Below are 25,540 nucleotides of genomic sequence, written 5' to 3'. Positions count from 1 at the left end.
ACTGTATGGTCTTCTCTCACATTGAATATTGCCTTCTAAACTGGTCATTTACTGGGGCCACAGCCATGAAACCCATAGAACAACTCTACAACAGAGCATTGAAGGTATATGACAGGAAACAGTACTCATACCACCACTGTAAAATCCTGGATAAGCATCAAATTTTAAATTTTGAAAACCTCAGACGTTATAAAAGTTCCTGCTTTGTATATAAATGCCTGCACAGATTAGCCCCTCCCCCTCTCAAGGAGTTTATCCACGAGAAAAGGAACACTGGATTAGCCACTAGATCAAACACCAGAGGGGATTGTGAGGTCCATTTTAGAAAGACCGCCTTCAGCAAAAATTGTCTATCGATAAAGGGAAGTGGAACATGGAACAGCCTTCCGGTCCCCTTAAGGGAATGTCCCACCCTGTCCACCTTTAAGGGCCAACTCAGGAAATGGCTGTTAGACAGCCAAATATGCACTTATTAGGGATGTTAGTGATGTTGTACTGACTGAATGTCATGTTAGTGTGGTCATGTCAGTGATGTCAGTTTTTATGAATGAACGTTGTATGGTCCGTTTTGTGTTTGTTTTATGTTAGGACTACGGGTGGAAATTAGCCCTGTGCTATTCCTGGCATATTTACGTCCTTATCATGCTGTGATGTTATGCATACACATGTAAATGATGTTCATTAATTTGCATTGTCCTTAATAAACAAATCTTAATCTTAATGTGAATCACTACCCACTTTCAAAACCACTCTCAAAGAACACCTACGGGAGACTGCAATTCGAAACTGGCCCCTGTAAATGCACTAACCCAACCCCCTCCAATGTACAGTAAATGACCAAGTATGGTTTTGTCAATATTCCAATGTACAGTTTTGCTTGTACAGTTGTACAGTGTCCCCCCCCCTCCTACCCACCCCCCCCCCCCCCCCCCCGCCCCCACCCACCCACTCAACCCCACCCCACCTACCCAACCTCCTCCAATGTACAGTTTCTACGTCAAATGTATATACTCTCTTTTCTGGACTCTTTTTGTATCACAAACAGTACTGTATTTGCAAATCTGGTATGTCATAAATGTATAGATGTAGCAGTACTGTCTATCTGTATGTTGTGTATGTCATATATGTTATGATGAATTGAAAATGGGGGACCCTGATGTAAACAAGACGAAAGTCTTTCTCTGGTCTGCATCCCCTTAACAATCGTATGTATTGAGCTGTACTGTACTGTACCCATTCTGCAATCTGTTAAAGTTTTCAATCAATCAATCAATCAATCAAACCTAGTCTCATCCCAAATATTACTTTACTACTTTCTGGTGATGTAGTATCATAGTTACAAACAGTAGAGGTTGAGTACTTTCTGGTGATGTATCATAATTAAAGACAGTAGAGGTTGAGTCCTTTCTGGTGATGTAACATAGTTAAAATAGTAGAGGTTGAGTACTTTAGATTTTGTATTTTGTGTCCCTGTTGCTCCTGTAGATGACACAAGGCTAAAAGATAGTATATAATTTAGGCGAAAATCGTGTAAGAATGTGTGTTGTTGACTGTTCAAAGAGCTCCAGTGACCTCTATATTGGTCAGAAAGATTCACATCTTAGCTTGAATGAAAGATGACATAGTCCCCTTTAAAATGATGATCAAAGACAATATTGTGAAACTTTGACAGATGTCCTACGTGAGTCTAAAGCAGGATATGCACCAGCATCTTTTTTGTGTAGTTATCCTATAGGTTTAAGAGGGGAGGTCGCTTATAAGCCCTTGGGTTTTTTGATGCGGTTATGTTTCGTACAGGGGTCATTCCAGAATTGGAGGACAATTAGGCATCAATACTTTTGAAAAATTGACCCTTTATTTGATAATTTTCTGTTATGTATTTCATAAAAACAGGTATTAAACCATCAAATAATTGGATTCGTCCAGCTCAGGCATCAAAGGTACACTTTTTATGATACGTTTTATTTGTTGTGTGCTATGTTTGCCGCAACCCTGTTACAAATACTCAGGAAGCTGAAAAAAGTACATTTAAAAATATTTTCAATAAATCCTTTACAATTAAGTAAAGAAAGTCACATGCTTACTGAATACTGATTTAATTTCAGATAAGACTTCACTTATATTAATTTAAGCAACTTTGAAATCGATCTTGCCCAACTTTTTAATAGTCACATCTTTCTTTTTACTAATTTCAGTATTTAATTTCAAATATTTGTTCAAATACATTATGCATTTAATCATGCAAACTATTACATTTACAATAGGTTAAACCACTGTGAGCTGAGAAAATCATGTATGATTATTTGAATAAAAATGATATGGCAACAGCCTTCAAATTAGAGTAACAGGGTTGCGCTAAGTAACAGTTACTTTACTTTTGATTGTAGATGAATGAATGAATGAATGAATGAATGAATGAAAACTTTATTAACAGATTGCAGAATGGGTACAGTGCAGTACAGCTCAATACATACAATTGTTAAGGGGATGCAGACCAGAGAAAGACTTTCGTCTTGTTTCCACCAGGGTCCCCCATTTCCAATTCATCGTAACATATATGACATACATGACATACAGATAGACAGTACTGCTACATCTATACATTTATGACATACCAGATTTGCAATTACAGTACTGTATTTGTGATACAAAAAGAGTCCAGAAAGAAAAGAGTATATACATTAGGCGTAGAAACTGTACATTGGATTGGGTAGGTGGGGGTGGGACTGTACATTGGAGGTGGTTGGGGGGGGGGGGGGGGGGGTAGGAGTGGGGGGGGGGGGGGGGGTGTTGGCGGGGGTTGTGTTCGGACATTTACAGGGGCCAGTTTCGAGTTGCAGTCTCCCTTAGGTGTTTTTTGAGAGTGTTTTTGAAAGTGGGTAGTGATTCACATTCCTTTACAGCTTTGGGTAGGGCGTTCCACATTGATGTGGCATAATTGCGAAACGTGTTTAGTCCCTTGTTTGAGCCGAATCTGGGTTTAACATGATTTGTGGAGCTCCCTCTGGTGTTGTGATCGTGGTATTCACTGACCTTTGGGAAGTATTTAGTCATGTACATGGGTACCTTGGTCGTGTAGTGTATCTTGTAGACCAGGCCCATTGCAAGTTGCTGTACTCTGTCGTCTACTCTAAGCCATCCTAGGTTGTCAAAGTGGGCAGGGGTGAGGTGGGTTCTAGGAGTAAGGTCAAGCAGTAGTCTGACCAGTTTGTTTTGAGATGTTTGTAATTTTGTTTTTAGCGCCTTTGAGGTGCTTTGGTACCATGAGGTGCAAGCATAGTCGTAGTACCCTTGAATGAGTGCTCCTGCTAGAGTCTTCAGGGTATTCTTGTTTACCAGTGAGGAGATCCGGTACAAGAAACGAGTTCGTTGGTTGACTTTTTTTATTACATTGGATGCCATTTTGTCACAGGAAAGATTTGCCTCTAGGATGGAACCCAGGTAGGTAATATCTTCTTTCCTTGTGACAATATTGTCACCCACTGTAACTGAGAAGCCGTCGGTCTTGCTGAGTTTGTTATTTGAACCGAAGAGAATGGACTCTGTTTTGCCCATGTGTAATGATAGTTTGTTATCAGCGAGCCATATGCAGATTTTGCTTAGTTCTGAGCTGAGGGTTTTTTCAACCTGTAATTTGTTCTTGTCAGAGACCAGCAGGGCTGAGTCGTCCGCAAACAGGAACAAGTTGCAGTCACAAGCTGACGACATGTCATTTGCATAAATTAGGAACAGTAGCGGACCTAGTATGCTTCCTTGTGGAACACCACAGTTTACTGTGAGGGGGGGGGATAGGGTACCGTTTACCTCCACCATCTGCTCTCTCCCCTCCAGGTAGGATTGCATCCAGCTCACTGATAGACTATCAAAACCAATTGCTTTTAGCTTGTCAATCAGAATGGTGTGATTGACAGTGTCGAAGGCCTTTTGTAGGTCCAGCATGACCATGCCGCAGTATTTGCCCGCGTCCACCTCTTGTTTGATGTGGTCGTTTAAATAGAGAAGGCATGTGTCAGTGGAGTGGGATGTTCTGAAGCCAGATTGGAATTCGTAGATTAGATTTTTTTCCGCAAGGTATTTTTCGACCTGTTCGTATACAATTTTTTCCATGACTTTCGAGATGGAGGTAAGGATAGAAACAGGGCGGTAGTTGCCTGGGTCTAATTTACTGCCTTTTTTGTGCAGAGGGGTCACTCTCGCAATTTTGAAGTCCTTGGGGACGTGTCCCTGTTTTATAGAGAGGTTTATTATGTGTGTGATGACTGGGGTGATGGCGGCTGCTGAGTCTCTGAGGAATTTGGAGGGGATGTTGTCATGGCCAGTGGCCTTGTTAGGTTGGAGGGCGCTCAGTTTTTTGAGTACCTCATCTGTTGTTACCATTTCCAGTTTGAAGTCGTCTTTGTGGACCCCTAGGTTTTTGTAGTAAGCTACTATGTGTTCTACCCCATAATGCCCTGAGTGGGAGGGTAGTTTGTTTACCAGTGTTGTGGCTATGTTTGTGAAGAAACTATTTAAGTAATTGGCTACATCCAGCTTTTCTGTGATGAGCGTGTTGTCCGTCTTTATGTTTATGTTTGAGAATCTGGTTTTAAGTTTTTTACTGCAGCCTAGTTGGTTATTGAGTAATTTCCAAAGTTCACGTGGTTTGTTTTTGTTTTCCTCGGTTTTGTCATTGATGAATTTTTTCTTTGCTGTTTTGATCATGGAGTTTACATCATTTCTTAGTCTGTTTCTTTGCAGTTTGAGTTCAGTCACGTGGGCTTGGAGTTCACTGCTCGTGCTTATGTTAAGCTTTGACTGACTTTTACGAAACTCAGAGCATTTTTTGTCTCTGGTTTTCATAGCGGTCAGTATTTCAGCGTGCATCCACGGCTCAGCGCGATTTTTTACCCTGGTGGTTCTTAGGGGGGCCATGTTGTTTAGTATCGTTGAAAATTTGGTCATGACAGATCATGACATATGTGACAAATACATACTCAGGACCACAGGAATGTTGTTTAATAATATTATTTTATTTTGGGACTCAACAGGATGAGTAGGAATGATACAAAATAAACATGTCAACAAAACCACAAACTGGATCAGAATAGGCCAACAACCTGGCATTCTTGCTGCATTCCTCACCTGAATAAGCATATCAACAATAGTAATGAACTGATATATTGGGAATAATACAAAATAAACATGTCAACAAAACCACAAACTGGATCAGAAAAGGCCAACAACCTGGCATTCTTGCTGCATTCCTCACCTGAATAAGCATATCAACAATAGTAATGAACTGATATATTGGGAATAATACAAAATAAACATGTCAACAAAACCACAAACTGGATCAGAACAGGCCAACAACCTGGCATTCTTGCTGCATTCCTCACCTGAATAAGCATATCAACAATAGTAATGAACTGATATATTGGGAATAATACAAAATAAACATGTCAACAAAACCACAAACTGGATCAGAACAGGCCAACAACCTGGCATTCTTGCTGCATTCCTCACCTGAATAAGCATATCAACAATAGTAATGAACTGATATATTGGGAATAATACAAAATAAACATGTCAACAAAACCACAAACTGGATCAGAACAGGCCAACAACCTGGCATTCTTGCTGCATTCCTCACCTGAATGAGCATATCAAAAATAGTAATGAACTGATCAATCTTTTAGAAAGCTGATTTTATGTTCAGATTTCATTTTTCGTGGCTGGCCAGAGTATCCCATACCTCTCTTGCTATAGCCATGTGGCGCAAGGTAACATTCTCTAGGGGAGGAATGAGGGTCAGCATATCCTCTGAGGGATACCAGTGGAGATCATCCCTAAATGGCCAGAAAAAAACGGTTTGCCCCCACTCTATGCATACATTTCACTTGGCAGTGAGTCTCATTCACCTCCTGGATGATCCCAGGGTAGATGGTGTGGTCGTACAGCAGGGCACACCATTTCCCCATAACGCCTGGACTGAGCCACTGCACTTCTTCACATACACATGTGCTGTGTATGGGGTCTTCTGTGTGGTCATCTGTGGGATTAAAGCTGAAGATTTTTGGCAATCACACTCCAGATTCCCTGTTGCAGAACATATGCAGCTGATATCGTGGTAGAGCATTTTCCCAGGTGAAAGAGTGACCACCTGGTGGAGCCTCATAGTGGACGGTACGGCTGGAAGGTCAGCTGGCATTTCTTTCACTGCATTATCCACAGCTTGCTCCTGAATGTAAAACAATTTCACTTTTGATTGTTCCTTACTCAGAGCTTGGTACAGGGATAGTGCCGTAGGGATATCAACTCCTTGGGTGACAAGCCTGTCGGCCCTCCTCTGCAATGTGCCACCCACACCATCTCGGACACCTTTTCCATGGCTGGCTTCAAAGTAGTTCCATGATCGTCTTGTAAACCCCCTTTTGAAGATTTCAGTACAAAACAGGTAAAAATTGCCACGCTGCTTGTACTGTGTGCAGGGTCCGTCGCTAAGAAAATGGATGGTTTTCACATCTGGGAGTTTCTCTCTGATTTCCCTCAGGATGGGCTGCAGGTGTTGCCATATGGCAGGTGGTCCCTTCAGTCTGGATGCTGATACAGTGCAGAAGGAGGTAGGGGCAGATGCCTCCCCCACATAGTAAACCCCAGTGTGCAAAGTGGCCTGTTGGTGTGATGCACCAAAATGGATAGCCTGTACTTCAGTGCTGTACTTGCAGCTGTAGTTCTCTGAGAAGTCGATATGGACTGCACATTCATTTGCAGGGAGGTCCAGCTTCAGGGCCTGTGAGAAAGCATATTGCTGCCTGATGTTGTAGAGATGGCGCCTGAACTTCTGGAGCAAAATCTGAAAAGTTTCCACCAGCTCTTCTTGGGAGCATTCAAATTCTTTTTTCAAAGTGACCTTTGAGGCTGCTCCAGGATAATTTTTGTGCTCTTTGTCCACAGTGGCCCACTGAAGGTAGGAGACAGATCGGTGGCTCTGTAGTGGCTTGTGAGTGTATAGGTATTGTTGCTGCAGTTCTCACATTCCCCATACATACATTGCTTGCTTGTGGTGTCACACATGATGGCTTGTGTCAGGCTCTCCAAGTCACGTACTTCCTCAGCTACAGCTGTGTGGCACAACAGGGTTCTCCTTAGGGTTGTGACCGCGATGTGTCGAATCAACTTGTTGACTTTGGATCTTGGAGATGGATTGTTCTTTTTCAAACGTTGGAGTCGCTTTCTGTATTTTGCTGCCCTCTGTTCAGCTTTCCTCAACGTATCCTGTACTTTCTGGAACTCCCTGTTTAACTTTGCTTTGGTAGCCCTCAATGTTCTTCTCCCAGCATCACGTTGCCTAAAAGAAAGATATAAACATAAATGCATTGTCACATAATCATTTCACTTGCATGGACGTTTTCCCAATTGTAGTTTTGCACCAAACAAAGTAATTACCAGGATTAGATGGGCCTAATAATTACTGAGTACATATATCAAGTAAATTAAATGGTAAATGGTGCATTTACTGTATAGCACTTTTATCCAAAGCACTTTACAATGTTTTGTAAAAGATTTAATGATATTTTTTTTAATTAAATTACCTTGAAGTCCCAGTTTGAGAGCTGACTGGGTATTCTGGCCTGACTGGAACGTCTGGACTGACTGGGGCATCAGGGCTGACTGGAGGGGTGTTCAATCCTTCAAGTACACTATTCCTGGCATCACTCCTCTTATGAGCCTCCTTCCATTTTTTACGTTGGGCACGCTGCTCTCTCATACTGCAGTCTTTTAGCCTTTTCTTCTTCCCTGTTTCTACATATTTTCTCCACTTATCTTTCTCTTTTTCTAAGTACTGCTGTCTCCTCTGTTCATCAGCATCACGCCTGGCACGGTAGCGCCTCTGATTTTCAGCAGTGCTCAATGGTGTGGAAGAACTCTGTAGAAATCAATTACATTTCAAACAAAATGTCTATTAACCTTTGATAAAATAATGATTTGGGTAACACCTTACATTAAGTCTGCATTCACTACTATTAGGCACTAATAACATAGTTGTTACTAGTACACGTAAGTACAGTTAGTTACAGATGGAACAAGACATCTAATAATTACAAAGAAATGTGTGTAATTACACATGTTCATGTTCTACTTCTGTAAAGACATACTGCTGAACTGAAGGAGATGCAACCCTGTTACTGTAGTGCAACCCTGTTACTCTAATTATAGTAACAGGGTTGCAAGTAACAGGGTTGCAAATAAATGCTAATGTTAGCTTTTACTTCAGGAAAAGATGCTAGCTGAGGAATGTAAGTTACTGTTAATGTCGAGGTTAAACATAGTTATATGAATAAAGAAAGATACATTTGAAATAAATGTGTCTTATTGTGATAATATGAGTAACAGGGTTGTGTTGGCTAGAGTGACACAGTCAATCAAGGCTGAAAAGATTAGAAAAATATAAAAAGTAGAAGAGAGGACTTACCTTTGGTCTAGCCATTTTGTTAGCAGATGGCTTGATGATGTCATTTCCTGTGTCATGTGACTCACTGTTTTTATTTTTTCCCCTCTATCAGGTGAAATAGGTTTCGGTAACAGGGTTGCACACATGTTGTGGGACACAACTTCAGTGCATAATTACTATTATTTAAAATATGTTGATGAATAAACAAATTGTTTTTATAATTACAATAGACATATATCAACAATCTAATACCAAAAAAGTATATTTAAAACATATATTTAAATGTTATATTGGACATGCAAGTTGGTCATCAAGAAGGTGGGACAAGAGAAAAGTGCCATTTTAGGTGGTGTTCAAGAGCTATTTGGTATTTTAAATAATATTTTGGAACCACTTTTTCCACAACCATATTTACATTTAGTCTCAGGACAAGTACAATTTACATAACAAGTGCATGTTTTAGTATTTTGTGCATGGATTGTTTGGAATTTCATGGGTGGGACTGAAAATGTCCTCCAATTCTGGAATGTCCCACAGGTGCTTTTATTTATTTTCTCTTTTTCTTTTGCATTTTAGCATAGCAGCACTGTAGCTTTTCTTTGGTAGTTGTCATTGCACCGTGGTTGATACAGGCTCACACTACCCCCGCCATTTCCTGTCTCTGCTGTGCAGGCATCCCCCAACCGACCTGTAGGAGTTGCTGTCCACAACGTCCAGATTACCACCCATCGACTTCCACCCGCTAACTCTGCCAATTGAGTTAGTATGACGACTGGCCCAAGTCGGCAACGCCGACAGCCAGAGTCGTACCCGGTGTATCTTGCGTTGGTGACGAGCGCAATGTCCGCTGCGCCACCCAGCCGCCCTGGATTTTAAAAATTATTATATATCTGTCATCAATCATTATTTTGTAAAACATGTATGTATGTAAAAGAAAATGCCTGTGGCAGGGAGTGCGACACACAAATCGCCATAATCAGTCAGCCGCCCCAGTTCGGTGTGCATATTCGCACTTAAATGTCATATAAGTGAATTGTATATAAACCCTCCCTCCTTGCCATGCCTTGGCTTTTACTGAAATGACACCACTGTACCTGTCTAGATAAACCCAACGTCCTTTATACTTACCAGTTATACTTAATTTTTTTTTTTTATTAAAAAATTGCATGTAATTTTTTTTTTCTTTAAAAAAAAAGAACTAAAATTGCCCCTCCACCATACTAGCTCTTGGTGTTAATTTTACAGGCGAATATCATCGGTAATCGAGTACGCTCTACGGAAAACTTGTGCATTGCATTCTGGGGAATGTGGGCGTTACTGTATTTGTATGTAAAAGCTTCAGAAGTCATGATCATGAATGAGACCGTTTGGACAAACTAGAAACTTCGGAGATACGAACAGGAGAGGAGGAGGACTGAAGCGAAGTGAAGATCCACCCCACCCCTCTCCGTTTTATATTATATAGACGTGCGATCGTTTGCATTATTTTGTTGTTGTTGCCACAATGATCAAGCTTTGCCTACAGAGACGTTTCCGACCCACTGTCCACCAACAACAACATCAGCTGTCGTTGAGGTTTCTCCGGCAGGTCCCCGGTGGTGTCACGGTACCGGAGACGTCCCACCGCCTGGTGCCCAGCTGCTGGATGGGAACCCGGAGGAACGAGCCCCGGGAGCCCCTGAACTCTCCCAAAACAGCCAAGGAGTTCATCTACAGCCTGCAGCCCACGGAGAGGGTGTCTCTGCTCCGAGCCCTGCAGAGCTTCGAGTCGATAGCCATTGCTCAAGGTGAGTCAGTGTGTATGTTTTTTAGTATGTATGTATGGACATTATGTAATGCATGCATGCCACATGTGAATGACATGACTGGAAACGGGTCATTCCTGTTTGAAGTGGTGTTATTATCAATCAAGTGAGCGTGTTGGAGGAATACCTTGATTGATTGATTGTAGTTGTTGTACAATATGTGCCGGCCGGGGGGGGGGGCTAACATAGTATGTTTAAGGAGGAGACCTATGATTCACCTCCATTGTCCAAGACATTGAATTTTTTTTTATGTCTGTCTTAAGCCACACCCATTTCAAAGCCTAGTTCTTACAGTAAAGTACAGTTCGAGCTTCATCAGTCATTGGCTGCTACTGCTAGAATAGTTGACACTAGTGGTGGGCAGGAGACTCCACGTGGAATTCCCCGGTGGAAAATACACCGCATAGATCAAATTCCTCATCAAGTTGTAAAGAAAAAAAAGATGGAAAAAAATGAATATCGGATTGTCATTTTCAGCCTTATGACTCCCGACAAACACACACACAGTGGCGTGCACAGATATGGTCGAAGGGGGGCTTGAGCCCCTGCCCTTTTGCCCCAAGTGCCCCCCCCTCCCTCAAAACAACTTTTATTATTATTTAATTTTTTATATGAAGACTGAAATGTATACATCACATTTACATTACATCTTGTCATTTAGCTGACACTTTCATCCAAAGCGACTTACAAGTTCTGTACAAGAAGTCAACAGGAAGGGTACAACTCTTATCAGCTGAGTAACAATGTTCATCAAAGTGTTCAAACTTGAGTGCTGCAGTGTCAAGTTAGTATATATGTGTAACGGTTGTGACAACGTCACCTCAAACTTCGATGCCCTGAGTGGGAGTCGAACCCTGGTCTCCCACACCGCAGGCAGCAACACAGACCGCTATACCAAGAGGTGAATTAACTTCTAAGTAATGGGTTTATGCGTCTTTTGAGGATGTGAGAGTGAGTTTAACCCATAGCACCGCTACTCACCCCAGCCCTTCTTGACTGCGCTTCACGATACCATCCGTTACATATGTTAGTATATTAGGAAGAGTGCATGACAGTAGAGAACAGTAAGAATCCATTATGGGTGTAACGATTCGACCCCACTTCGATTCGATTACGATTCTTCAGGCAACGATTCAATGCATCATGAAATCTCTTCATTTGACCACGAGTCGATGCGATTCGATACATTTTCTATCAGTTAATTCCCCAAAACATTTTGAATTCACAAATGTGGCTGGGGGAACTGATTCAATCAGCATGATTGATTGATTGATTACGTTAACAGATTGCAGAATGGGTACAATAGAGTGCAGCTCAATACAAACAACTGCTAAGAGGATGAAGACCAGAAAAATACTTTTGTCTTGTTTACATAAGGCTCCTCCATGAATGGACTATATATAGGTCAATAAAAACAATACACCAAGCTTATGTACAGTAACGTTAAGTTAATTTAACTTATTCTAGGCTTATCAATAGCAATAGATTTTAGAACACCTAGATTTATCAATAGTAATATATAACGTTAATGCCACAAAACGAATGCCTTTGTTAATCATAACGTTGATGCAGTAGCGTATGGCGCGTTGGCTGTAACGGACATGAGAATAACATAACACTGCACACATTAAAATTGCGATTCTAATCGATTATAACATTTTCAAATCGATGCAGTTGAATCGTCACCTTAGGATCGATGCATTGTTACACCCCTACTACCCATGAATAAAATAGGCCGCCTCATCAATTTATAAAGTACAAATTGTCTGTGCACGCCCCGCTACACACACACACACACACACACACACACACACACACACACACACACACACACACACACACACACACACACACACACACACACACACACACACACACACACACACACACCCAGTGCACACACACACACACACACACACACAGTTGTCATTAACAAGCGTACAAGAGCAGCTGGATATCTGAATAGGTTTATTTTAGTTCAGAGATGCAGGTTAGATATTATAATATGAGTACTTTATAATAGCATTAGCCTATATTGCCTACACCATATTTCTCTATTTTGTATATATTGAGTGTATTGTACTCAATATAGCCTATGAGCCAGGACCCCAAATTTGGGCCACTGGTACCATCTGGGGGTACCATCAAGTCAAGTCAAGAGTTTTAATTGTCACGGCATACAGGTATACAATGAAATGCGGGTGGTCTTGCCCGCAACGATGTGCAATACAGTGGTACAACATATAATAGAATAAAAAAATAAAAATAAACAGTGCAATAAACAGGTAACAGGTAACATGGAGTGACATCTCGGTATCTGTACATAGTTATTTACAGAGCATATGGGACATGCTAGTTAGCTTTGGTAGTGCAATACACTGTTCCTGTTATTCTAATTTAAAGTAGCCTTTCCTTTTGGCCATAAGTGTGCATGTGTGCGACATGAGTGTGTGCCCGCTCATGTTAAAGTGTTAAGTGGCTGCTCGTGTGTGAGCGTGCACAGCGTGCGTGTCGTGTGTGTGTTCATGTGTGCTTGTGTGTGGATAGTTCAATGTTCTGAGCACTCAATGTTCATTGTTCAGGGCTCTGATGGCCTGGGGGAAGAAGCTGAGCCTAAGCCGCTCTGTCCTAGTAGCTGGGGTTCGCAGGCGTCTGCCTGACCTCAGCAGCTGGAACAGGCTGTTATTGGGGTGGTGAGGGTCTTTCATTATCCTGCAGGCTCTGGATTTGCACCTCTTGTTGTATAGAACCTGCAGGGGGGGTAGTGCAATACCCGTGGTACGCTCGGCTGAGCGCACCACTCTCTGTAGGGCCTTCTTGTCCTGTGCCGTGCTGTTTCCATACCAGGCAGTGATGTTTCCGGTCAAGATGCTCTCTACAGCTCCTGAGTAGAAGGACTGGAGTATCTTCCCCGATACTCTGAACGTCCTTAACTGTCTCAGGTGGTAGAGGCGCTGTTTCGCCTTCTTTACTACTGTGTCTATGTGTGTTGACCATGTCAGATCCTCTGAGATGTGGACCCCCAGGTACTTAAAGCTGCTCACCCTGTCCACGGTAGCCCCGTTAATCATCAGTGGTGTGTGTGTCTCCTGCTGTCCTCTCCTATAATCCACGATAAGTCTCACAGTGATGTTTGGCAGCAAGGTATACACCCCTAGTACTAGAAGATATGTGATAGTATTGCAGTGGTGGTAGCTAAATGTGTGTTATCACTCAATTTATAACCCCATGCCAAAACATACCCTTTAAAACTATACATAGAATAGAGTAAAGCATTTGTCTTCAAACTGATGGTTCTCTCTTATTATTGACCCTTTCTCTTTGAGACTTAGTGTAATGGCAGAATTTCTTCGGAGTTTCGTTTACCATTTCGTTTTCAGTGCGTGCAGCAAAAAGTTTCACACTCGTGTCCAATGGCTAATACAAATCTGTATCCACAGTTATGATGTACACTCACGGACTCCAGGATTAAGTTTGAAGGTTCTTTACTTTCTTTGGGCAGTCACACAATATACAACATCATTCTTCAACAGGATATAGATCGAATTAGGATCGGTGGACTTCGTTTTGGACTACGTTTTGGACTACGGTCAAAAAGTTATGTGCTTCTATACTGCATGGGCACTGTCTCACTACTAACTAGGCACTTCAAGTTCACTGCATATAAAGACTCTCGCACATGCGCAGTAACACATCTAACGTACATGTAATGTTAATTCTTAGAAATAATTCGCAACTAAACTATAAATATGGCTTATAGCATACCACAGCATTACAAATTAAACTACTGCTCGTTTTCTAAATATATAGAATACAAATATATTCAAAATATAAACTTTCAAGGTTTGGCTCTTACATTGCCGGCCTCTAATTGGAAGACAAGCAGGCTGCCAATTACTCAATAAACAAACTAGAGCCAACGTAAATTTCAAAAATAAAGCATTATCCTATATGCTAATCAAATTCTAGCGTGAATGTAATGAACGTACAAAGGATACGTAGATCAAAGTTCTTTTGTTTAACTGTCCTTCTCATAGATGAGACACAGCTTGTCGACAGGTCTTTCAAGGGTGTTCGTCTTCGTCTTGACCAGCACACGCCTCACAAGTCCGTTTGCATCGGGAATGATCTGAGCGACTCTTCCCAGCAACCATGAGCTCCGTGGCGCTGATTCATCCAAGATCATGACGACATCTCCAATTGACAGATTCTTCTTGATCTGGGTCCATCGCTGACGCTCTTGCAACTGGGGAAGGAACTCACGCACCCATCGCTTCCAGAATAAGTCGGCGAGATATTGTATCTGCTTCCATCTTCTGCGTGCGTATGAATCCTCCTTGCTGAACAGTCCAGGCGGCATGACTGGCTGCTTCTTCATCAGTAGTAGAGATGTTCCGATACCATTTTTTCCTTTCCGATCCGATTCCGATACCTAAGCTTTGGGTATCGGCCGATACCGATACTTATCCGATACCAGTGCATACATAAAAAAAAAAAAAAAAAAAAAAACGATATTATATAAATTTTTTATAAATATATATATATATATATTTTTTTTAACAAATACTGTTTTATATATACTGTTTTTTAGTAATAACTAGAAAGTAATGGTATTTATTCAACAACAGGTGATTGTATAGATTTGTATTAGTATCATTAATCAATGAGTATGGGGCTTCAGCACTGCAGATATACCCTACTCCAATGATCCACACGGACATTATACGTTGCTGCACTCGCTACCCACTGGCTCTGCAGATATACCCTACTCAGTCTGTCTACAAGGCTCCGTTTCAGTAGCAGTCGGATCTGTTGTGATTTTTGCACAATAAATATTCAACATTCTCTTTTGAGACTCCGCCTCAGACTCTTATCATTTGGCACTAAAAGCTAAACATTGTCACCGATATGGCTGTCCGCAACATGTCATTAATTGTGTACGCGAGGTGGTCTCAATGACGACGCCAACGTGAGCTAAGTTAGCATAGCATGAGCTGCCGGTATATGAAAAGACTGTAACGTTACTGGTGACATTGTGATTTAACGAATACTCCTTTGCCAACTTGCTGTACTTTGCTTGCAGGTCTGCAGCCATTATTGCTGGATTATATGAATAGCCCCAACTTTAGCCAAGGTAACGTTAAAGCTAGCTTTCGGTTAGCTGTTCAATGCTAATAACACCAGCCACCAAGCGAACCCATGAGCTCCCCGTCAACACCGCTCTGTCGGGACGATGACATTTAAGAAAGTATCTGCTGTTAAAATGACAAATGGCATTGACACTTTAATCGTTTAAGCACACGTTTGTTTTATAATGCTTACTCAACAGACCACAGTGTTGTTGATAAATTACGTCATATGGTATCGGAGCGCAGCATTAGAGGGTACTCGCCGATACCGATACCAGCATTTTAGCCAGTATCGGCGGCTTTTCCGATACTGGTATCGGTATCGGAACAACTCTAATCAGTAGTAAGTGGTTAGGGGTCAATGCTTCGAGGTCTGAAGGGTCGTCTGTTGTTGTGAGTGGTCTGTCATTTAGTATGTATTCCACTTCACACAGCAATGTGTGCAGACACTCATCACTGACTGTTTGTTCCTTCAGCACAGATCTCATTACTTTCCTTACCGATCGGATCTGTCTCTCCCAGACTCCTCCAAAATGTGAGCCTGCAGGTGGGTTGAAAACCCATTTGATTCCTCTTTGCATCAGTGCATCTTGAATCTTTGTTTGATTCCACTGCTGAATCGACTCTCGCAGCTCACGCTCAGCGGCTACGAAATTTGTCCCATTGTCTGAGCGCATAATTGCTACTTGTCCTCTCCTGCACAGAAAACGACGGATTGCATTCACACACGAGTCAGTGTCAAGCGAGTGCGCTACTTCAAGGTGTACTGCTCGCGTAGTGAGACAGGTAAACAGGACGCCATATCTCTTCACAGTGCTGCGGCCCTGCTTCACGTCAAACGGACCAAAGTAGTCCACCCCTACGTTAGTGAAAGGGGGCTTGTCAGGTTCCAGCCTGTCTGGAGGCAAGTTTGCCATCTTTTGTCCGAGGGTCTTGCCTTTGACTTTTCTGCAGACCACACATCTTGACAAGAACTTCCTCACCATTGAGTTCGCTGAGGGGATCCAATACCTTTGACGCAAACGTGAGAGCATATAGTTTCTTCCACAGTGTCCGATTTTCTCATGAGTGTCTCTCAGAATCAGTGTAGTGACGTGCGAATCCTTTGGGATGATGACCGGATGCTTCACATGCTCCGGCATAGCAGATGCACAGAGACGGCCTCCGACCCTCAGAACTCCATCCTGGATCACTGGGTCAAGCTTTGTTAGATGACTGCTCTTCTTCACGTTGCTTCCTTTCTCCAGCATGAGTACTTCTTCAGGGAAATGCTGGGTTTGAGTGAATCTGATGATCTCCATCTCAGCTCTCGTTAGACATTCAACTGTCAAGGTGCCCACTTCTGGCATCATCTTGTTGTCGTTCTGGTTGTCATTTCTTGTTTGACGATCGGGATCTGTTTGTAGATCTGTCTTCTTCTTCCTACAGCGCTGTAGCAGCATATCCTTCAGTCGGAGAATCCAGGCGACGGCTCTTTTCAATCTGTACCAGCTGGAATAGTGGTTGATCAGCTTGTTCACAGCGTCTGTGTCTTCGACTGCGTGTGTAAGGTGTACGTGTCTCACCTCGCTGTCGTCCTCTTCGACCTTCATCTCGGCAGGTCTGTCCGGCCATTGACTCTCTGGTTCTCGAAGGAAAGCTGGACCATGAAACCAGCTAGGGCTCTCCATGAACTTGGTAGGTGTAAGCCCCCTGGAAGCACAGTCGGAAGGGTTGATTGAGGTGTTGACTGAGGTGTTGGTGCGCCTTCGTTGCATCTCTGATGGTGGCGACACGGTTGGCAACGAAGGTCTTGAAACGCAGTGTTTCATTCTCTATATATCTCAACACGGTTGTGCTGTCAGTCCAGAATGTCGAGTCATGAAGGTCCATCTGGAGCTCTCGTCTCAACATCTTGTCAGTGTTCACGGCCACTACCGCTGCTGTCAATTCCATTCGTGGAATAGTAGTTTGCTTTGTTGGAGCAACACGGGCTCGTCCCATCATGAAGGCGCAGTGAACCTGTCCATTGCCGCTTGTCAGTCTGAGGTAGGAGACTGTCCCGTATCCATTTTCAGACGCGTCAGAAAAGTGATGAAGCTGTGCTTCTGCAACAGGTCCGAAGTCCACTGGTCTTACACATCTGGTCACACCCACTTCTGACAGTTGGTGAAGCTCTTGCAGCCACGTTGTCCATTTTTGGGCAAACTTTTTAGGAATTTCGTCGTCCCATGCAAGCCTTTCTTTGCACAGCTGCTGCATGAGCATCTTTGCAGGGAGGATTGCTGGGGCAAGGAAACCCAGAGGGTCGTAGATAGAGCTGGTTACTGAAAGGATTCCTCGTCTTGTGACGGGTCTGTCTTTAAGATTGATCCTGAACTTGAATGAGTCGGACTCGATGCACCACAACACTCCTAAGACCCTTTCCACAGGGAGAGCATCGTTGGTCAGATCCAGGTCTCTCAGTTCGTTTGCTCTTTCGTTGTCTGGGACAGACGCAAGCAGCCTGCGACTGTTACTTGTCCATTTGGTCAGGTGAAAACCTCCGTCGGCGCACAATGCGGTGAGGTCTGCTCGTAGGGCGATAGCTTGAGTTTCGTTGGAGACCGACTTTAGACAGTCGTCTACATAAAAGTTCTTAAGAACTGTCTACAGCCTCAGGTGGAGCCTTGCTCCTATTCTCTTGTGCTGTCCTCTGTAGAGCAAATGTGGCGCAGCTGGGTGAGGAAGTCGCACCGAAGAGGTGCACAACCATCTTGTACTCAGCGATGTCCTGGGTAATGTCTCCCTCGGGCCACCACAGGAAGCGCAAGAGATCGGTGTCTTCATCAGGCATGCGCACTTGGTAGTACATCTTTTCGATGTCAGCCATCATGGCGACCGGCTCCTGTCTGAAGCGAGTCAACACTCCGACCAGGGTGTTCGTTAGGTCTGGTCCTTGTAGAAGCTCACTGTTCAATGAGACTCCTTGGTAGCTGGCGCCACAGTCAAACACCACACAAATCCTTTTCTTCTGTGGGTGGAAGACTCCATGATGGGGAAGGTACCATACTTTTCCATCCTGACGACTTAACAGTCTTGTTGGTACTTTCACTGCATATCCTGCTTTAATCATGTCACACATGAAGCTGGTGTACTCTGCATGGAACTCAGGATTCCTCTTCAGCTTGGTCTTGAGGTTTAGTGCTCGCTGCATAGCAGCACTTCGATTGTTTGACATTTGGACACTCGCTCTCTTCAGCGGAAGATTTATGTAGTAATGTCCATCCACATAGCGTGCAGAGCCTGACACAAAGTCCATGAAACGATGGTCCTCTTGTGACATCTCTAACTTGTCATCACAGTTTCGTTCGGGAAAGTCATGGTTATATTGCTGGAGAAGAAGCCGTTCTATATCATCAGTCTCGACAGCAATTCTGTTCACTGCAGCACTTGATTGTTCACCGTCACGTGCTGTAGTGTCCGTTGGCTCTTCCAGTGGACCATTCAGAATCCACCCAAGAGCAGTTTTGACCGCATATGGTCCGTTTGCTTGGCTGTGGATCACTTTCCATGGCTCTAGCAGCTTGTGTTCTCTTGTTCCAATGAGAAGCTCCACTTCGGCGTTGATGCGTGGCAACCTGACTTCTTTGAGGTACGGCCATTTGTCAACATCCTTTTGTTGTGGAACGTTCTTCACGGAGACGGGGATGTTCCTCTGTGTGAACACCTTGGACAGTTCAATGAAGTTATTCTCCTCTAACCCACTAACTTCCAAGTCAGTGAGGATGTAACTCTCCACTCGCTTCTTTGCATTGATGGTGCTTAGCACTAGCTCCGTCTTTCTGCCTTGAATGTTCAATCGCTCTGCCAGTGTCTCTGTACAAAACGTTGCAGAGCTGCCTGGGTCCATGAATGCATAGACCTCCACAGCTTTGTTGCTTTTCTTGTTCTTTACTCTGACTGGCACTATGGCGAGCACGCAGTTGTCTCCGGCCCCAGTGCAGGCACTTAACACTTTGTTTTCCTCTGTACTGGCTTGGGAGGCGGGTTCATCTTCTTTTGAGGCAACTTCTGTTGTCTTCTCCTTTGCACCTTTGTCTTGCCTTGCAAAATGTAGCATGCTGGGATGCTTCATGGAACAGTGTTCACATGTCATTTTCTTTTTACACTCCTGGTTAAGGTGGCCTTTCACCAGGCAGCCGAAACAGAAGCCGTTCCTCTTCAGAAACTCCACTCTTTCCTTATGTGGTTTGTCTCTTAGCTTGCGACATTCTTCCAGGGTGTGACCTTTCTCACAGAACACACATGGCTTTGTAAAGGCACGGTTGAAGTATGTAGCATCCTTTGATTTTGATGATTCACCTTTTTCATCATCCACTTGTTCAGCACTGGTAGCGAAGCTGCTTCCCCTTTTAGCTTCTCTTTGATCTTTCTTTCCGTGCTGAGGTTTCTTTGTATCTTTCTTGTCCGCTGTTGCAGAGTCGAGATCTCCAAAGAGAGGGTCAGATGTGATCTTTGCTTGGCGATCTACGAAGCTCACCAGATCTGTAAACTTGGCTCGCCTCCGACGGCGTTCTTGAAGGTCATATGCATGAACTCTCCATCTTTCTCTCATCTTGAATGGCAGCTTAGCAACAACCGCCCTCATTGTTCACATTTATCTGCTTTAGGCTGAAACCACAGGTCTTGATCAGCATTCTTTTCTTCTTCATCACTGAGATATAACAGCACCAAGTGATTAACGTGTGTAAATTCTTGATAGAATGTGTCATACATTCTTATTTCCCTTTGCACAATAGTTATATCAGGGGCTTGTTCTTCTTCATTTGCCAGAAGACTTTCTATTTCGTTTGACTTTGCAGTTAATTGTCCTAGCTTGCATCTTCTGGCTTTTATAAGCCCAGTCAGCTTGTCCTCTAATCCCTTGGGTGTTAGCTCCCTCTTGCGGACATTCTGTGTAACTGCACCCTCTGGCTCAGGCTCCGTGAGTTTCGCTGCAGTTTCACCGTCCATCTTGGTTGTTATTGATGCGAAGATACACCGTGAGAAGAGAACGGTAATGATTTAACTCTTTGAGTTATATTCTTCTTCAGGTGTCACATGAGACACTAGACACTTTTCTTTATTCAGTTGACATGCACAATGTTCTTATTTGTTTCGTTTTTGCAACGTAGTCATCCAGTTTAGCTCACCAAAGTAACGTTAGATTCTAAAGCTGACGTCACGTCACGAGTCCACATGCTGATCGTTGCTAGCTCCCGCTTTCGTCGTCAACGAGGGGCTTCTTTAACTAACTCTTCCAATAGCCAGTTTATTTTCTTGATAACGATGTCAATAGCAATATTTCCTCTTGGTTAGACAACTTTTTGACTAATGTAATGGCAGAATTTCTTCGGAGTTTCGTTTACCATTTCGTTTTCAGTGCGTGCAGCAAAAAGTTTCACACTCGTGTCCAATGGCTAATACAAATCTGTATCCACAGTTATGATGTACACTCACGGACTCCAGGATTAAGTTTGAAGGTTCTTTACTTTCTTTGGGCAGTCACACAATATACAACATCATTCTTCAACAGGATATAGATCGAATTAGGATCGGTGGACTTCGTTTTGGACTACGTTTTGGACTACGGTCAAAAAGTTATGTGCTTCTATACTGCATGGGCACTGTCTCACTACTAACTAGGCACTTCAAGTTCACTGCATATAAAGACTCTCGCACATGCGCAGTAACACATCTAACGTACATGTAATGTTAATTCTTAGAAATAATTCGCAACTAAACTATAAATATGGCTTATAGCATACCACAGCATTACAAATTAAACTACTGCTCGTTTTCTAAATATATAGAATACAAATATATTCAAAATATAAACTTTCAAGGTTTGGCTCTTACACTTAGTATAAATATAGCTCAGACTATATATATATTTTTAGAGAAGTTGTTAAAGTCAGCATTTTTACAAATCATATCTAATGGCAGTGACAGTACAGTTACTACCCAATACATACGTACGATGCATTTCTGTTTTCATGACAGATATCAAAACTGTTTCTCCTGTCAAGTCAAGAGTTTTATTTGTCACGGCATACAAGCATACAGTGAAATGCGGGGGGTCATGCCCGCAGCGATTGTGCAATAATACAAGTAATAAGAATAAGACATAACGGGTATAATGTACAATACATAACGTTTACAAAAAGTATGGTAAGACATGCTAAGGTCCTGCGATAGTGCAATACAATGTTAGCTACGGATGAGGCACTGGGTCTTATGTTATATAGAGCTGCCGCGATAACCGCATTACCGCGGTATCGCTGTTGCATCACGCTCACCGCAGAGTTAGGCTGAATACCGCGTCACCGCTGTTTTTTATCATAATAATAAAGTTGGCTTGCGGCTTGCGGCTCTGCAGATATACCCTACTCGGTTCCAAGCGACCCTATTGGTCCAGCCTGGCTCTGCGGCTCTGCAGATACCCCCTACTCGACGCCTCTGAACGAAAACAGAACGCCGCCATCTTTACTGCCTCGCTAAGGATGCATTTCATTCAGGATTTGTTTGCGACAGAACCAAGTGCAATAAACAAAAAAGAATGGATTCACTGTGTGTATTCTGCCTTATTTATTGATGAAACAAAACTGACATCAACCCAATTTACCACCGAGCGGAGAGTTTAGTGTCACAACAAGATCGCTGATGTGTTACGTTTGTTGTTGTTATCCGATATACACGAGAGGTAACGTTAAACCCGGGTTTGCTTGGTAGAATACACAATGAGAGGTAACGTTAGCTTTGGCAGAATAGACGCAACGAGAGTCTGGTTAATGTTGTTATTGATTGATTGATTGAAACTGTGTTAAACTCTGGCTTGCTGCAAGCCCTCGGACATCTATGCCCACGGAGCTTTCAGTGTACACAAGCGAGCGGCGGCGGCCCCGCCTGCATCCCCATTTCCCAAACGGAGTAGTACCTGGCTGCAGTGGAAAAGGAACGAAGTACCAGGTGCCTAAAGCGGGTCGAGTCGAGTAGGTAATATGCAGTGGAAAAGCGCCATTAGACTAGAGGCAGGCTATAAGAGTAGACTACTAAAAAAAAAAAAATGCATTCAAACCTTTTTTTTTTTTTGTGCGCACTGTGCGGTAATTACCGCGGCGGTAGGAAATATTGCGCAAATTCGTGCGGTAAGGAAAATATCAATACCGCGGCAGCTCTACTTATGTACACTATTATACAATGCTATACTATACAATCTACATTTATACTATGTGTCCTTATGCTAACTTGCTATATCCATCTATTTACTATACAAGAACCACTCCCGTTCTCTTTTTATTTTTTAAAGTGACCTTTTCATTGTGTAAAGTGACCGTTGAGTGTGAGCGTGTGCAGCATGTGTGTGTGTGTGTGTTCATGTTAAAGTGACTGTTAGTGTGTGAGCGTATACAGTATGTGTGTTATATGTGTGCTCATGTGTGCTTGTGTGTGGAGAGTTCAGTGTTCAAGACTCTGATGGCCTGGGGGAAGAAGCTGAGCCGGAGTCTCTCTGTCCTAGTTGCTGGCGTTCGCAGGCGTTTGCCTGACCGCAGCAGCTTGAACAGGCTGTTGTTGGGGTGGTGAGGGTCTTTCATTATTCTGCAGGCTCTGGATTTGCACCTCTTGTTATATAAGACCTGCAGGGGTGGTAGTGCAATACCTAGAGCCATATGAAATCCGCGTTCACGGAATCGCGGACGGAATCGCGGAATTGAGCAATAAAAATTAAAAAAATATATATATATTTTAATGTTGTGGGACTTGTACAGCACTTTGTTCAACTTTGTCAGTGCTGTAAAGTTTTAATCTTAGACAAACAAAACACTTTGCTTTCATGAAATATTGTAAGCCGTCATTTGAGGCTTTATAAAAGCAGCACAATGAACACATCTGTCAGTGCCGAGTCCAACCTCATCTTAAATAACAAACAGCATTGCTTGTTGTAGTTAACAAAGAGAGGCAGAGTTGATTTTGCAAAATAAAATTAAAATATATCATTTATATATATATATTTTTAATCACATTTTATTTTCATATTCGAATCCCATGCCCATCGAACAAAGCTTCGAAGTATTTAAGACAGCCCTATTAAATGGACTGTTATATCTTATAAAATTGTGGACATTTATTCATTCCCACTTATTAGACACTATTTCTGATGGTAAAATGAGCGTACAAAGCAAAATACAGAATTCTGAAATATTAAAACGGAATTTGGAAAAAAATAAAAATGGAATTTGGAAAAAAAATTAACGGATTTCATATGGCTCTAGCAATACCCGTAGTACGCTCAGCTGAGCGCACCACTCTCTGTAGGGCCTTCTTGTCCTGTGCCTTGCTGTTTCCATACCAGGCAGTGATGTTTCCAGTCAAGATGCTCTCTACAGCACCGGAGTAGAAGGACTCAGAGTATCTTCCCCGATACTCTGAACTTCCTTAACACTTTGGATGCCACGGGTCCCGTGGTTTAAAAGCAAGCGTATTCCACCACCCACTTCCATGATAGAGCACTCGCATTTATGAACGCATTTACTATATCTTAAATTATGGCTATGTGTCTAATCTGGCCGTCACTTATCAATGACTTGTTTGCAGTCAACATTGTCAAAACGGATTGTTTTTTAATCGGTTCATTTCCGTTTTATACCATTTGGAAAAACGCTTGTTTCTTGAAACTTCCAGAAGATTTCAGAAGATTCTGTGATAAACGCCCTTTACTGTATACACAAAACACGTTGTCATTTTTCTGCCTATTAATGAATCGTTTTCAAATAAACGCTAGATTATCGATAGTATATGTGTACTTATGCACACTATAGAAGCAGGCTGAAAAATCGAATCTCTTATTTCCTGATCGCGCGCACACACACACACACACACACACACATAGGGCCCACGTTGATATCTCTGTGAAAAAAGGTCTGATTATCCTAAGACTGGTAAAATAGATTCCTTACCTCAGATCGGATGTTTTCCAAAAAGATTATTTCAATTCCTGATCGCCATTCCAAATATCGATTGCGTTTATTGATCCAACGCTGGGTGGTCGAAACACCGATTCCACGCTGTTCTGATGGTCCAGAATGAATCCGATCGTCTCGGGTGACTTGTCTGAGAAGTAAAATGAGGAAGCCGGATTTTTCCCCCCCATGCTTTTCATTCAGTCTAATCAGGGAGCGAAATTAACTTTTTGACTCACCGGCCAGTGGCGGGTAGATGGGAAGAGTCTACCCGCCAAGCATATTTCTTACCTGCCAATATATATTTTATATATACAATTTTTTTTTAAATAAAATATATATTATATAATCATACTTGTAGTTGTATTATCTGCGAGACATCGCCACCACGCAATAAGTCAAAATGCTTGCTATCTGCAAACAGCTCCACTGTCTGTTTTGGCTATGTTGCTCTTCTAGAAAAATAATCCTTTCAGGGTTGCCTATTGAAATACTGTACACTTTCCTACTGTACACTTTCCTGATTAATTGAAATGGGGGACCCTGATGTAAACAAGACGAACGTCTTTCTCTGGTCTGCATCCCCTTAACAATTGTGTGTATTGAGCTGTACTGTATTGTACCCATTCTGCAATCTGTTAATAAAGTTTTCAATCAATCAATCAATCACACTTCCAGTACAGAAACATTGTTTGAGTTTGCGTGTCAGGTAGACCATTGATTGACAGTCGAGTCTGCCAATTACATCACATCGCTTGCACTCCGGTGCTGCAGCTGGACCCATTGCCCACCTCTGCTGTTGATAACGCTAGCCAAGTTATTATACACACAGATACACAGTGGGCCAGTGACTTTGGTGTAGGGGTGTAACAATGCATCGATCCTAAGGGGGAAATTCAACTGCATCGATTTGAAAATGTTAGAATAGATTATCGCAATTTTAATGTGTACACGTTATGTTATTGTCATGTCCGTTACAGCCAACACACCGACATACGCTACTGCATCAATGTTATGATTAACAAAGCAAGGCATTCGTTTTGTTGCATTAACGTTATATTACTATTGCTATCGATACATCTAGGTGTTCTAAAATCTATTGCTATTGGTAAGAGAGACTATAATAAGTTGGTGTCTCGAAAAACGAGAGCCCTGATCGCGGAGTTTCAGGAAGTAAACAAGAAAATTGAGAGCTTCCGATTGGTCATTTGCTTT

The 25,540-nt window shown here is 42.5% G+C and overlaps 1 protein-coding gene across 1 annotated transcript in view; it reads left to right on the top strand.

Annotated features, from left to right (window-relative positions):
• Positions 1-9,803: 9,803 nt before the first annotated feature.
• Positions 9,804-25,540, top strand: part of tmem65 (transmembrane protein 65) — a 55,237-nt gene continuing 39,500 nt past the window's right edge. The window contains exon 1 of the mRNA XM_084312314.1: positions 9,804-10,218. Within this exon, the coding sequence (XP_084168440.1) occupies positions 9,936-10,218 (283 nt within the window). The 5' untranslated portion in view covers positions 9,804-9,935. The remainder of the gene's footprint in view (positions 10,219-25,540) is intronic.

This window comes from Notolepis coatsorum (genome assembly GCF_963971535.1).
Source record: "Notolepis coatsorum genome assembly, chromosome: 4".
Taxonomy (NCBI): domain Eukaryota; kingdom Metazoa; phylum Chordata; class Actinopteri; order Aulopiformes; family Paralepididae; genus Notolepis; species Notolepis coatsorum.
Note: the sequence above shows the minus strand (reverse complement) of the source record. Positions and strands in the feature narration are given on the sequence as shown.